The sequence below is a fragment of the Scyliorhinus torazame genome, chromosome 1, assembly GCF_047496885.1.
Source record: "Scyliorhinus torazame isolate Kashiwa2021f chromosome 1, sScyTor2.1, whole genome shotgun sequence".
Lineage (NCBI taxonomy): Eukaryota > Metazoa > Chordata > Chondrichthyes > Carcharhiniformes > Scyliorhinidae > Scyliorhinus > Scyliorhinus torazame.
The window spans coordinates 396,251,365-396,266,157 of NC_092707.1; the positions used below are offsets into that span (position 1 = coordinate 396,251,365).

Sequence of the window (14,793 nt, forward strand, 5' to 3'; positions counted from 1 at the left end):
CACAATAATGAAAGATGAAATAAGACTTGGGCACTGCAGCAAGTCTCCTTATGTCCACAGAAGGGAGGGAGCAGGAGGGTTAACACAGAGAGTCCACCCTGGAGCCTGATGCAAGGGATGTAAACAATAACTGAGTCACTCTTACTCATTTTTCAGAGATACTGGAATCTGAAAATGCTGCCGCCAAGCTACCTACTTATCAACTGAGGTAAGCCTTGCAGTTTTATTAAAATCTTCAGCATGTGTTTTTGGAAGTAGCCCTGTTTTTGATGTGTTAGAAATAACGCTGAAAATCCACTATCTAAAAGGATGATCTTTGAAGAAGCAGCCTATTCTCCGGGTAAATGTTACAACTGCCAAAGAATCAAAATTCCATTGGTTACAGCTCGGGTTTGCTCCCAATATTTTTAGTTTGTCCTTGTCGCAATTGCAGCTTCCACAGGTGAACCCTTGACCTGAGCTTTAACCCTGTGATTATACGAGGTTTTGGCCACAATCTCCATCTCCGACCGGCAGCTTTGTCCTGGATGGTGTCCTTGAGTGTTATCGGGGCTGCTCTCCTCCAGGCAAGTAGCGAGTGTTCCATCACAACACTGATATGTGCCTTGTAGGTGGACTTTGGAAAGTCAGGAAACTATCTGTGAAATTCCCCCCTCTGACCTGCTTTTGTAGCCAAAATATTTATATGTCTAGTCCAGTTCAGTTTCTAGTCAATGATAACCCCCAGGACGTTGATAGTGGGTGATTCAGTGAGGGGAATGTCATTGCAATGATTAGATTCTCTCTTTTCACTGACGTCAGTGGATAGAAGAGTTGGACGGGGTGTATTGATCAACCTTTTAATGTCTGTTTTATGCCCCATCAAAATTTAAAAAAATATATATTTTATTGAAATTTTTCATTCACAATTTTTCCCCTTACACATCAAACAAAAAGAAAAGTTAACAGTACAAGTAACATGATAACTACAATATAATAAAGAGTAACTAACTAACATGGTAAACTAACCAAATAACATAAAATGAACCCCCCCTCCCCCCTGGGTTGCTGCTGCTGGTCATCTATCTTCCCTCTAACGCTCCGCTCGGTAGTCGAGGAATGGTTGCCACCGTCTGGTGAACCCTTGAGCCGATCCTCTCAGTGCAAACTTAATCTGCTCCAGTTTAATGAACCCCGCCATATTGTTTATCCAGGTCTCCAGTCCGGGGGGGTTTCGCTTCCTTCCACATGAGTAAAATCCTACGCCGGGCTACTAGGGACACAAAGGCCACGCCATCGGCCTCTTTCGCCTCCTGCACTCCCGGCTCATCCGCAACTCCAAATAAAGCTAACCCCCAGCCTGGTTTGACCCGGACCTTCACCACCTTCGAAATCACTCCCGTCACTCCCCTCCAATATCCCTCCAGTGCCGGGCACAACCAAAACATATGTGTGTGGTTTGCCGGGCTTCCGCCGCACCTCCCACACTTGTCCTCCACTCCGAAGAACCTGCTCAACCTTGCTCCCGTTATGTGTGCTCTATGTAGCACCTTAAATTGAATCAGGCTAAGCCTGGCACACGAGGAAGAGGAATTTACCCTGCTTAGGGCATCAGCCCACAGACCCTCCTCTATCTCCTCCCCGAGCTCTTCTTCCCATTTTCCTTTCAGTTCGCCCACCAGCTCCTCTCCCTCTTCTCTCATCTCTCGGTATATCTCTGACACCTTGCCCTCCCCGACCCACACCCCCGAGAGCATTCTATCCTGGATCCCCTGTGTCGGGAGCAATGGAAATTCCCTCGCCTGTTGTCTTGTGAACGCCCTCACCTGCATATACCTAAAGAAATTTCCCCGGGGCAGCTTATACTTTTCCTCCAACGCTCCCAAGCTCGCAAACGTCCCGTCTATAAATAAATCTCCCGCCCTCCTAATTCCCAACTGGTGCCAGCTCTGGAATCCTCCATCCATTCTCCCTGGGGCAAATCTATGGTTGTTCCTAATTGGGGACCCCACCAAGGCACCCAGCACACCTCTCTGTCGCCTCCATTTCCCCCAGATATGCCCCATCAAAATTGAAAGGTTCAATGTATGGATCATGGGGCATATAATCACCCCACTGTAATTCTGTATTTCTAGCAGATTACACAAGGGTTTCCACAACATTGTCAGTTTTTTTTTCATTTAATGCCATGTAAGTTTCTGCCAGTTATTGCAGATCTATAATTGCCCATGAGGAGGTGGTGGTAAGCCGCGTCCTAGAACTGCTGTAGTATGTGTGGTGTAGGTACACCCACAATGATGTTAGGGAGGGAGTTGCAGGATGTTGGCCCAGTGACAGTGAAGGAACCGCGATATAATCCCATGTCTGAGCGGTGAGTTACTTGGAAGGGATGTTGCAGATGGTGGCGTTCCCATGTGCCTGCTGCAGGATTGGGAGGTGCTGTCCAAGAAGACTTGGCAAGTTGCTGCAGTGTGTCTTACAGATGGGAGCCATGACTGCCACTGTGCATCATTACTGGAAGAAATGAATGTTTAAGGTGGTGAATGGATTGCCAATCAAGCGGTGCTGCTTTGTCCTGGATGGTGTTGAGCTTCTTGAGTGTTGTTGGAGCTGCACTCAACCAGGCAAGTGGAGAGTATTTCATTACCCTCCTGACTTGTGCCTTGTAGATGGTGGATTAGTTTAGGGCAGTCAGGAGGCGAGTTACTCGCTGTCGGATTCCACGCCTTTGACCTGCCCTGGTAGCCACAGTATTAATGTGGCTAGTCCAGTTCAGTTTCTGATCAGTGGTAACCCCCAGGATGTTGATAGTGGGGGATTCAGTGATGGTGATGTTATTGAATGTCAAGGGGCGATGATTAGATTCTCTCTTGTTGAAGATGGTTATTGCCTGGCATTTGTGTGGCGTCAACAGGGGATAACAGCCACCCGAGGTAAAGGTTCATAACTGGCTCAACTATTAAATATGTTTATTCACAAATAGAATTATTTGGAAAACCTAGCTGAGATATTGAACGTATCAACACGGCACCAGAGGTTTGCAGATTGATGAATTGACACAAACCAGCCACAAATGACTTTGCAAATTTTCCATATCCACATTTGACAGTACTGCAGAGATTCTCAACAAGTTATATCGGTGTAACTTTGCAGAGCAGGATCGATGCACAGCATTATGGGAGGTGGTGGCATAGTGCCTATGTCACTGGACTATTAATCCATAGGCCCAGAAGCCTGCGATGAGTAACTCACCCCCTGACTCCCCAAAGCCTGTCCACCATCTACAAGGCACAAGTCAGGAGGGTGATGGAATACTCTCCACTTGCCTGGATGAGTGCAGCTCCAACAACACTCAAGAAGATTGACACCATCCAGGTTAAAGCAGCTCCACTTGATTGCTCCCCCTTCCACAAACATTCCTCAGAAACCGTGTTAGGGAACTGGAGCTGGAGCTGGATGAACTTCGGATCATTCGGGAGGCAGAGGTGGTTATAGATAGAAGCTTCAGGGATGTAGTTACTCCGAAGAATAAAGATAGATGGGTGATGGTGAGAGGGGCTGGGAGGAAGCAGTCAGTACAGGGATCCCCTGTGGTCGTTCCCCTTAGTAACAAGTATACCGCTTCGGATACTGTTGTGGGGGACGACTTACCAGGGGTAAGCCATGGGGTACAGGTCTCTGGCACAGAGTCTGTCCCTGTTGCTCAGAAGGGAAGTGGGGAGAGGAGTAGAACATTAGTCATTGGAGACTCCATAGTTAGGGGGATAGATAGGAGATTCTGTGGGAACGAGAGAGACTCACGGTTGGTGTGTTGCCCCCAGGTGCCAGGGTCCGTGATGTCTCGGATCGTGTTTTCGGCATCCTTAAGGGGAGGGGAAGCAGCCCCAAGTCGTGGTCCACATAGGTACCAACGACATAGGTAGGAAAGGGGATAGGGATGTAAGGCAGGAATTCAGGGAGCTAGGGTGGAAACTTAGATCTAGGACAAACAGAGTTATTATCTCTGGGTTGTTACCCGTGCCACATGCTAGCGAGATGAGGACTAGGGAGAGAGAGCAGTTGAACACGTGGCTACAGGGATGGTGCAGGAGGGAGGGTTTCAGATTCCTGGTTAATTAGGGCTCATTCTGGGGTAGGTGGGACCTCTACAAACGGGATGGTCTACTCCTGGACCAGTGGGGTACCAATATCCTGGGGGGGAAATTTGCTAATGCTCTTCGTGAGGGTTTAAACTAGTTCAGCAGGGGCTTGGGAACCTGAATTGTAGCTCCAGTATACAGGAGGTTGAGAGTAGTGAGGTCATGAGTAAGGTTTCAAAGTTGCAGGAGTGTACCGGCAGGCAGGAAGGTGGTTTAAAATGTGTCTTCTTCAATGCCAGGAGCATTCGGAATAAGGTGAGTGAACATGCGGCATGGGTTGGTACTTGGGAGTTCGATGTTGTGGCCATTTCAGAGACATGGATAGAGCAGGGATAGGAATGGTTGTTGCAGGTGCCGGGGTTTAGATATTTCAGTAAGCTCAGGGAAGGTGGTAAAAGAGGGGGTGGGGTGGCATTGTTAGTCAAGGACAGTATTACGGTGGCAGAAAGGACTCGTCTACTGAGGTAGTGTGGGCTGAGGTTCAAAACAGGAAAGGAGAGGTCACCCTGTTAGGGGTTTTCTATAGGCCTCCGAAAAGTTCCAGAGATGTAGAGGAAAGGATTGCAAAGATGATTCTGGATAGGAGCGAAAGTAACAGGGTAGTTGTTATGGGGGACTTTAACTTTCCAAATATTGACTGGAAACGCTATAGTTCGAGTATTTCAGATGGGTCCGTTTTTGTCCAATGTGTGCAGGAGGGTTTCCTGACACAGTATGTAGATAGGCCAACGAGAGGAGAGGCCATATTGGATTTAGTACTGGGTAATGAACCAGGACAGATGTTACATTTGGAGGTAATTGACCACAATTCGATTACGTTTACTTTAGTGGTGGAAAGGGATAGGTATATACCGCAGGGCAAGAATTATATCTGGGGGAAAGGCAATTATGATGCGATGAGGCAAGACTTACGATGCATCGGATGGAGAGGAAAACTGCAAGGGATGGGCACAATGGAAATGTGGAGCTTGTTCAAGGAACAGCTACTGCGTGTCCTTGATAAGTATGTACCTGTCAGGCAGGGAGGAAGTGATCGAGCGAGGGAACCGTGGTTGACTAAAGCAGTTGAAACACTTGTCAAGAGGAAGAAGGAGGCTTATGTAAAGATGAGACGTGAAGGTTCAGTTAGGGCGCTCGAGAGTTACAAGTTAGCTAGGAAGGACCTAAAGAGATAGCTAAGAAGAGCCAGGAGGGGACATGAGAAGTCTTTGGCAGGTAGGATCAAGGATAACCCTAAAGCTTTCTATAGATATGTCAGGAATAAAAGAATGACTCGGATAAGACTCGAGCCAGTCAAGGACAGTAGTGGGAAGTTGTGCGTGGAGTCCGATGAAATAGGAGAGGTGCTAAATGAATATTTTTCGTCAGTATTCACACAGGAAAAAGACAATGTTGTCGAGGAGAATACGGAGATTCAGGCTACTAGACTAGAAGGGCTTGAGGTTCATAAGGAGGAGGTGTTAGCAATTCTGGAAAGTGTGAAAATAATAAGTCCCCTGGGCCGGGTGGGATTTATCCTAGGATTCTCTGGGAAGCTAGGGAGGAGATTGCTGAGCCTTTGGCTTTGATCTTTAAGTCATCTTTGTCTACAGGAATAGTGCCAGAAGACTGGAGGATAGCAAATGTTGTCCCCTTGTTCAAGAAGGGGAGTAGAGACAACCCCGGTAACTATAGACCAGTGAGCCTTACTTCTGTTGTGGGCAAAGTCTTGGAAAGGTTTATAAGAGATAGGATGTATAATCATCTGGAAAGGAATAATTTGATTAGAGATAGTCAACACGGTTTTGTGAAGGGTAGGTCGTGCCTCACAAACCTTATTGAGTTCTTTGAGAAGGTGACCAAGCAGGTGGATGAGGGTAAAGCAGTTGATGTGGTGTATATGGATTTCAGTAAAGTGTTTGATAAGGTTCTCCACGGTAGGCTATTGCAGAAAATACGGAGGCATGGGATTCAGGTTGATTTAGCAGTTTGGATCAGAAATTGACTAGCTGGAAGAAGACAAAGGGTGGTGGTTGATGGGAAATGTTCAGCCTGGAGTCCAGTTACTAGTGGTGTATCACAAGGATCTGTTTTGGGGCCACTGCTGTTTGTCATTTTTATAAATGACCTGGAGGAGGGCATAGAAGGATGGGTGAGTAAATTTGCAGATGACACTAAAGTCAGTGGAGTTGTGGACAGTGCGGAAGGATGTTACAAGTTACAGAGGGACATAGATAAGCTGCAGAGCTGGGCTGGGAGGTGACAAATGGAGTTTAATGCAGAAAAGTGTGAGGTGATTCATTTTGGAAGGAATAACAGGAAGACAGAGTACTGGGCTAATGGTAAGATTCTTGGCAGTGTGGATGAGCAGAGAGATCTCGGTGTCCATGTACATAGAACCCTGAAAGTTGCCACCCAGGTTGAGAGGGTTGTTAAGAAGGCATACGGTGAACAAAGAACAAAGAAATGTACAGCACAGGAACAGGCCTTTCGGCCCTCCAAGCCCGTGCCGACCATGCTGCCCGACTAAACTACAATCTTCTACACTTCCTGGGTCCCTATCCCTCTATTCCCATCCTATTCATATATTTGTCAAGATGCCCCTTAAATGTCACTATCGTCCCTGCTTCCACCACCTCCTCCGGTAGCGAGTTCCAGGCACCCACTACCCTCTGTGTAAAAAAACTTGCCTCGTACATCTACTCTAAACCTTGCCCCTCTCACCTTAAACCTATGCCCCCTAGTAATTGACCCCTCTACCCCGGGGAAAAGCCTCTGACTATCCACTCTGTCTATGCCCCTCATAATTTTGTAGACCTCTATCAGGCCGCCCCTCAACCTCCTTCGTTCCAGTGAGAACAAACCGAGTTTATTCAACCGCTCCTCATAGCTAATGCCCTCCATACCAGGCAACATTCTGGTAAATCTCTTCTGCACCCTCTCTAAAGCCTCCACATCCTTCTGGTAGTGTGGCGACCAGAATTGAACACTATACTCCAAGTGTGGCCTAACTAAGGTTCTATACAGCTGCAACATGACTTGCCAATCCTTATACTCAATGCCCCGGCCAATGAAGGCAAGCATGCCGTATGCCTTCTTGACTACCTTCTCCACCTGTGTTGCCCCTTTCAGTGACCTGTGGACCTGTACTCCTAGATCTCTTTGACTTTCAATACTCTTGAGGGTTCTACCATTCACTGTATATTCCCTACCTTCATTAGACCTTCCAAAATGCATTACCTCACATTTGTCCGGATTAAACTCCATCTGCCATCTCTTCCGCCCAAGTCTCCAAACAATCCAAATCCTGCTGTATCCTCCGACAGTCCTCATTGCTATCCGCAATTCCACCAACCTTTGTGTCGTCTGTAAACTTACTAATCAGACCAGTTACATTTTCCTCCAAATCATTTATATATACTACAAACAGCAAAGGTCCCAGCACTGATCCCTGTGGAACACCACTGGTCACAGCCCTCCAATTAGAAAAGCATCCTTCCATTGCTACTCTCTGCCTTCTATGACCTAGCCAGTTCTGTATCCACCTTGCCAGCTCACCCCTGATCTCGTGTGACTTCACCTTTTGTACTAGTCTACCATGAGGGACCTTGTCAAAGGCCTTACTGAAGTCCATATAGACAACATCGACTGCCCTACCTGCATCAATCATCTTTGTGACCTCCTCGAAAAACTCTATCAAGTTAGTGAGACACGACCGCCCCTTCACAAAACCATGCTGCCTCTCACTAATACGTCCATTTGCTTCCAAATGGGAGTAGATCCTGTCTCGAAGAATTCTCTCCAGTAATTTCCCTACCACTGAAGTAAGGCTCACCGGTCTATAGTTCCCTGGATTATCCTTGCTACCCTTCTTAAACAGAGGAACAACATTAGCTATTCTCCAGTCCTCCAGGACATCACCTGAAGACAGTGAGGATCCAAAGATTTCTGTCAAGGCCTCAGCAATTTCCTCTCCAGCCTCCTTCAGTATTCTGGGGTAGATCCCATCAGGCCCTGGGGACTTATCTACCTTAATATTTTTTAAGACACCCAACTCCTCGTCTTTTTGGATCTCAATGTGACCCAGGCTATCTACACACCCTTCTCCAGACTCAACATCTACCAATTTCTTCTCTTTGGTGAATACTGATGCAAAGTATTCATTTAGTACCTCTCCCATTTCCTCTGGCTCCACACATAGATTCCCTTGCCTATCCTTCAGTGGGCCAACCCTTTCCCTGGCTACCCTCTTGCTTTTTATGTACGTGTAAAAAGCCTTGGGATTTTCCTTAACCCTATTTGCCAATGAGTTTTCGTGACCCCTCCTAGCCCTCCTGACTCCTTGCTTAAGTTCCTTCCTACTTTCCTTATATTCCACACAGGCTTCATCTGTTCCCAGCCTTTTAGCCCTGACAAATGCCTCCTTTTTCTTTTTGACGAGGCATACAATATCTCTCATTATCCAAGGTACCCGAAAATTGCCGTATTTATCCTTCTTCCTCACAGGAACATGCCGGTCCTGAATTCCTTTCAACTGACACTTGAAAGCCTCCCACATGTCAGATGTTGATTTGCCCTCAAACATCCGCCCCCAATCTATGTTCTTCAGTTCCCGCCTAATATTGTTATAATTAGCCTTCCCCCAATTTAGCACATTTATCCTAGGACCACTCTTATCCTTGTCCACCAGCACTTTAAAACTTACTGAATTGTGGTCACTGTTCCCGAAATGCTCCCCTACTGAAACTTCTACCACCTGGCCGGGCTCATTCCCCAATACCAGGTCCAGTACCGCCCCTTCCCTAGTTGGACTGTCTACATATTGTTTTAAGAAGCCCTCCTGGATGCTCCTTACAAACTCCGCCCCATCTAAGCCCCTGGCACTAAGTGAGTCCCAGTCAATATTGGGGAAGTTGAAGTCTCCCATCACCACAACCCTGTTGTTTTTACTCTTTTCCAAAATCTGTCTACCTATCTGCTTCTCTATCTCCCGCTGGCTGTTGGCAGGCCTGTAGTAAACCCCCAACATTGTGACTGCACCCTTCTTATTCCTGATCTCTACCCATATAGCCTCACTGCCCTCTGAGGTGTCCTCCCGCAGTACAGCTGTGATATTCTCCCTAACCAGTAGCGCAACTCCGCCACCCCTTTTACATCCCCCTCTATCCCGCCTGAAACATCTAAATCCTGGAATGTTTAGCTGCTAATCCTGCCCTTCCCTCAACCAGGTCTCTGTAATGGCAACAACATCATAGTTCCAAGTACTAATCCAAGCTCTAAGTTCATCTGCCTTACCCGTAATACTTCTTGCATTAAAACATATGCACTTCAGGCCACCAGACCCGCTGTGTTCAGCAACTTCTCCCTGTCTGCTCTGCCTCAGAGCCCCACTGTCCCTATTCCCTAGTTCTCCCTCAATGCTCTCACCTTCTGACCTATTGCTCCCATGCCCACCCCCCTGCCATACTAGTTTAAACCCTCCCGTGTGACACTAGCAAACCTCGCGGCCAGGATATTTATGCCTCTCCAGTTTAGATGCAACCCGTCCTTCTTGTCTCGGTCACACCTGCCCCGGAAGAGCTCCCAGTGATCCAGATAACGGAAACCCTCCCTCCTACACCAGCTGTTTAGCCACGTGTTTAGCTGCTCTATCTTCCTATTTCTAGCCTCACTGGCACGTGGCACAGGGAGTAATCCCGAGATTACAACCCTCGAGGTCCTGTCTTTTAACTTTCTGCCTAGCTCCCTGAACTCCTGCTGCAGGACCTCATGCCCCTTCCTGCCTATGTCGTTAGTACCAATATGTACAACGACTTCTGCCTGTTTGCCCTCTCCCTTCAGGATGCCCTCTACCCGTTCGGAGACATCCTGGACCCTGGCACCAGGGAGGCAACATGCCATCCTGGAGTCTCTTTCACGTCCACAGAAGCGCCTATCTGTGCCCCTGACTATAGAGTCCCCTATTACTATTGCTCTTCTGCGCTTTGACCCTCCCTTCTGAACATCAGAGCCAGCCGTGGTGCCACTGCTCTGGCTGCTGCTGTTTTCCCCTGATAGGCTATCCCCCCCGACATTATCCAAAGGGGTATACCTGTTCGAGAGGGGGACAACCACAGGGGATTCCTGCACTGACTGCCTTCCCTTTCTGGTGGTCACCCATTTCTCTGCCTGCACCTTGGGTGTGACCACATTTATATAACTGCAATCTATGACGCTTTCCGCCACCTGCATGCTCCTAAGTGCATCCAATTGCTGCTCCAACCGAACCATGCGGTCTGTGAGGAGCTCCAGTTGGGTGCACTTTCTGCAGATGAAGCCATCCGGGACGCTGGAAGCCTCCCGGACCTGCCACATCTCACAGTCAGAGCACTGCACCCCTCTAACTGACATTGCGTCAATTAATTAAAATTAAAAGTTAAAATGTTTTTTTTTAAGTTACTGTTAACTATCTGTTTCCTAGCACTAGATTTCTAATATAAATGTGAAAGCTAAATATAGTACTCTCCGATCTCTGGCTTAGATACCCCTCTAAATTATAATTAAGTAATTATGTTTAATTAGTTACCAATGCTTAATTTTTAAATTTAGTGTAGATTCCCAACCAGCCACTCAGGTCACAGCTTTTCTGTGATGTCACTTCAGTTTCCCCCCGACACACACAATTTGAAAAAGGTATGAAAGTAAAAATGAGTAAAAATCACTTACCTACCTTCTTACCTTCTGAGTGTCTTAGATGTTCTCAGGTTCTCTCCCTGACAGAGACTGCTCCTCCTCCTCCGAACGGCTCCCGAAACTAGGCCGCGATCTTTTTAAATCTCCGCTCTGACTCGCAGCTCCCGCGCTTTTTGTTAGCTTTGTGTTAGCTTTTATTGGTAGAGGGATTGAGTTTTGGAGCCATGAGGTCATGTAGCAGCTGTACAAAACTCTGGTCCGGCCGCATTTGGAGTATTGCGTGCAATTCTGGTCGCCGCATTACAGGAAGGATGTGAAAGCATTGGAAAGGGTGCAGAGGAGATTTACCAGAATGTTGCCTGGTATGGAGGGAAGATCTTATGAGGGAAGGCTGAGAGACTGGAGGCTGTTTTCGTTAGAGAGTAGAAGGTTAAGAGGTGACTTAATTGAGGCATACAAGGTGATCAGAGGATTAGATAGGGTGGACAGTGAGAGCCTTCTTCCTCGGATGGTGATGTCAAGCACGAGGGGACATAGCTTTAAATTGAGGGGAGATAGATAGAGGTCAGATGTCAGAGGTAGGTTCTTTACTCAGAGAGTAGGAAGGGCGTGGAATGCCCTGCCTGCAACAGTAGTGGACTCGCCAACACTAAGGGCATTCTAATGGTCATTGGATAGACATATGGACGATAAGGGAAAAGTGTAGATGGGTTTTAGAGTGGTTTCACAGGTCGGCGCAACATCGAGGGCCGAAGGGCCTGTACTGCGCTGTAATGTTCTATGTTCTATGTTCACTCGCTCCACCACCAACGAATAGTGGTAACAATATGTACCATCTGCAAGATGCACTGCGGAATTCACCAAGGCCCCTTAGGCAGCACCTCCCAAAACCACGACCGCTAGAAGGACAAGGGCAGCAGATGCTTGGGAACCCCACCACCTGGAGGTTCCCCTCCTAGTCACTCACTGCCCTGACTTGAAAATATAGCCTTGCTCCTTCACTGTCGCTGGGTCAAAATCCTGGAACTCACACCCTAACAGCATTGTGGGTGTACCTACACCACCTGGACTGCAGCGGTTCAAGAAGGCAGCTCACCACCACCTTCTCAGGGGGCAATTATAATAATCGATAATAATCTTTATATTGCCACAAGTTGGCTTACATTAACACTGCAATGAGGTTACTGTGAAAATCCCCTAGTCGCCACATTCCGGCACCTGTTCGGGGACACAGAGGGAGAATTCAGAATGTCCAATTCACCTAACAGCATGTCTTTTGGGACTTGTGGGAGGAAACCGGAGCACCCGGAGGGAACCCACGCAGACACGGGGAGAACGCAGCTCAGCTGTGCTGTCGTGTGGAGGGAAGGCCGGAATGTCTTTCCCAAACATTCGAGGAACTGGCTACAATCATGATGCCAGCAAAGGACCAGGAACAGGCTTCATTTTTTTCTGAATTCTTGGGATGCGGGCATCGCAGGCGGGGCCAGCATTTGTTGCCCATCCCTAATTGCCCTTGAGAAGGTGGTGGTTGTTATGTTCTGGTGCTTGGCTGGTAGGAAAGATGCATTATAGAACGTATAGTTCTTGACTTGTAAAAGTATTTTGTTATAAAATAAATGCATGTTAAAGATAACCATAAGAAATACATTACAAACTACTAATACTGATAAATTATCCTCGAGCTACTGCTCGTATGACTATCCACTAACACAACTAACTCCCAACTCCTCGAGGTACAGAGTCACGTGGTAGGAGGTCATTTGCATAGACATAGACATAGAATTTACAGTGCAGAAGAAGGCCATTCGGCCCATTGAGTCTGCACCAGCCCTTGGAAAAAACACCCCACTTAAGCACACACCTCCGCCCCATACCCGTAACCCAGCAACCCCTTTAGATACTAGGGGCAATTTAGATGGCCAATCCACCTAACCTACACGTCTTTGGACTGTAGGAGGAAACCGGAGCACCCAGAGGAAACCCACGCAGACACGGGGAGAACGTGCAGACTCCGCACAGACAGTAACCCAAGTCGGGAATCGAGCCTGGGACCCTGGAGCTGTGAAGCGACAGTATTAACCACTGTGCTACTGTGCTGCCCTTAATGATATACATCATTATATACATGATTGCTTGTGCATAATCATCACAGTGATGAACTGGCTTCTTGAACCGCTGCAGTCCATGTGATGTAGGTGCATCCACAATGCTGTTAGGGAGCAGGTTCAAGGGCTTTGACCCAGTGACAGTGCAGGAACAACAATATGGTTCCAAGTCAGGATGGTGAGTGACCTGAAGGAAAGCTTGCATGCGGTGGCGTTCCCAGGTATCTGCTGCCCTTGTCCATCTAGCTGGTAGTGGTCATGGGTTTCTGGTCCTGTTGAAGGATCCTTGGTGGGTTGCTACAGTGCATCTTGTAGATGGTACATACTGCTGCCTCTGTGTGCTTGTGGTGAAATGAGTGAATGTTGAAGGTGGTGGATGGGGTCTTAATCCAGCGGGCTGCTTTGTTCTGGATGGTGTCGAGCTTCTTGAGTGTTGTTGGAGTTGCACTCGAGTATTCCATTACGCTCCTGACTTGTGCCTATTAGATGGTGGACAGGTTTTGGGGAGTCAGGAAATGAGTTACTGGACCTGTAATCCAGAGGTCCAGGTCCAGGTTCAAATCGCACCACATCAGCTGGTGGAATTTAAAATTCAGTTCATAAATCTGGAATAGAAAGCAAGACAGTGGTAACCATGCCAACTATCATTGATTGTCATAAAAACCCATCTGGTTCACTAATGACCTTTAGGGAACAAAATCTGCCACCCTTACCTGGTCTGGCCTACATGTGACTCCAGATCCACAGAATCATAGAATCCCTACATTACAGAAAGAGGCCATTCGACCCATCGAGTCTGCACCGACCCTTTCAAAGACCACCCTACCTAGGCCTTAGTCCCCGCCCTGCAACCTCACCCTAATGGGAAGCGAGCATGGCCAATCCACCTAACTCGCACATCTTCGGGCTGTGGGAGGAAACGGGAGCACCCGGAGGAAACCCACGCAGAGACGGGGAGAACGTGCAGACTCCGCACAGTCACCCGAGGTCGGAATCGAACCCGGGTCCCTGGTGCTGTGAGGCAGCAGTGCTAACCATTGCGCCACCTTGCCACAGCAATGTGGTTGAGTCTTAACCGCCCTCTGAAAGGACCGAGCAAGTTCAAGGGCAATTAGGGATGGGCAACATCCCTGGCCTTGCCAGCCACGCCCACATCCCATGAAGAAAACAGAGGTTGCGTAATTTTGAAATTGCCCACACAAAGTAACAACCTCTTAGTGCTTATAATGTGCATTCAGTGTTGGAAAATGTCCCAAGGTCCTTCCCAGAAGCTTCACCCAATAACATTCCCACACCGGTGATGAATTAAGCTGTAAGGAGGAGAGAGCGAGACAGGGAGGTTTAGAGAGGGAATTCTGGGGCCCAGGGAGCCATTGGCACGGCCAGCAACGTTGGAGCGATGGAAATGAGGGTCCCGTCAGAGGCCAGAATTGGAGGGCGGGGGGGGGGCATTGAGGTTTCAGAGAGGTATGGGCCTGGAGGTGGGGACTGAGATGGAGACAGGTCATGGAAGGAAAATATGTTACGTAATAACAGCAATGCACCAATATAAACCAGATACAAACCAGGAGACTTCTCCTCGTGACCTGCAGAGTCACTTGGCAGAATATTCGGTTGATTTTGATTTTCCAAAATCAGATTTTGTATTAAGTGCAAGATGAAAGAAACACTTTGACTATCTCGTAAGCCAAGAGTTCAACTGATCGACAATTCCTCAATGACTAGCTCCCTCTGATGGGCACACGTGCTATTACACCTTATTTCAGTTCCTTGGTCCATATTCCGTGCCGGGGGACAAACCTGCCCCAGCTGTGGCTCAGTTAGAAGCACCCCCACCTTCTCAGCCCCAGTCCAGGGATGAGCGTAGCATCCGTGCTGGAGCTCCAGTGCAGTGCTGAGGATGTGCTGCACTGCCA

At 47.9% G+C, this 14,793-nt stretch overlaps 1 protein-coding gene across 1 annotated transcript in view; it reads left to right on the plus strand.

The window, feature by feature from the left end:
• arfgef3 (ARFGEF family member 3) overlaps window positions 1–14,793 on the plus strand; it is a 363,850-nt gene that overhangs the window by 13,578 nt on the left and 335,479 nt on the right. Inside the window, exon 2 of the mRNA XM_072513502.1 lies at window positions 156–208. Coding sequence (XP_072369603.1) covers window positions 156–208 — 53 coding nt within the window. The remainder of the gene's footprint in view (window positions 1–155; window positions 209–14,793) is intronic.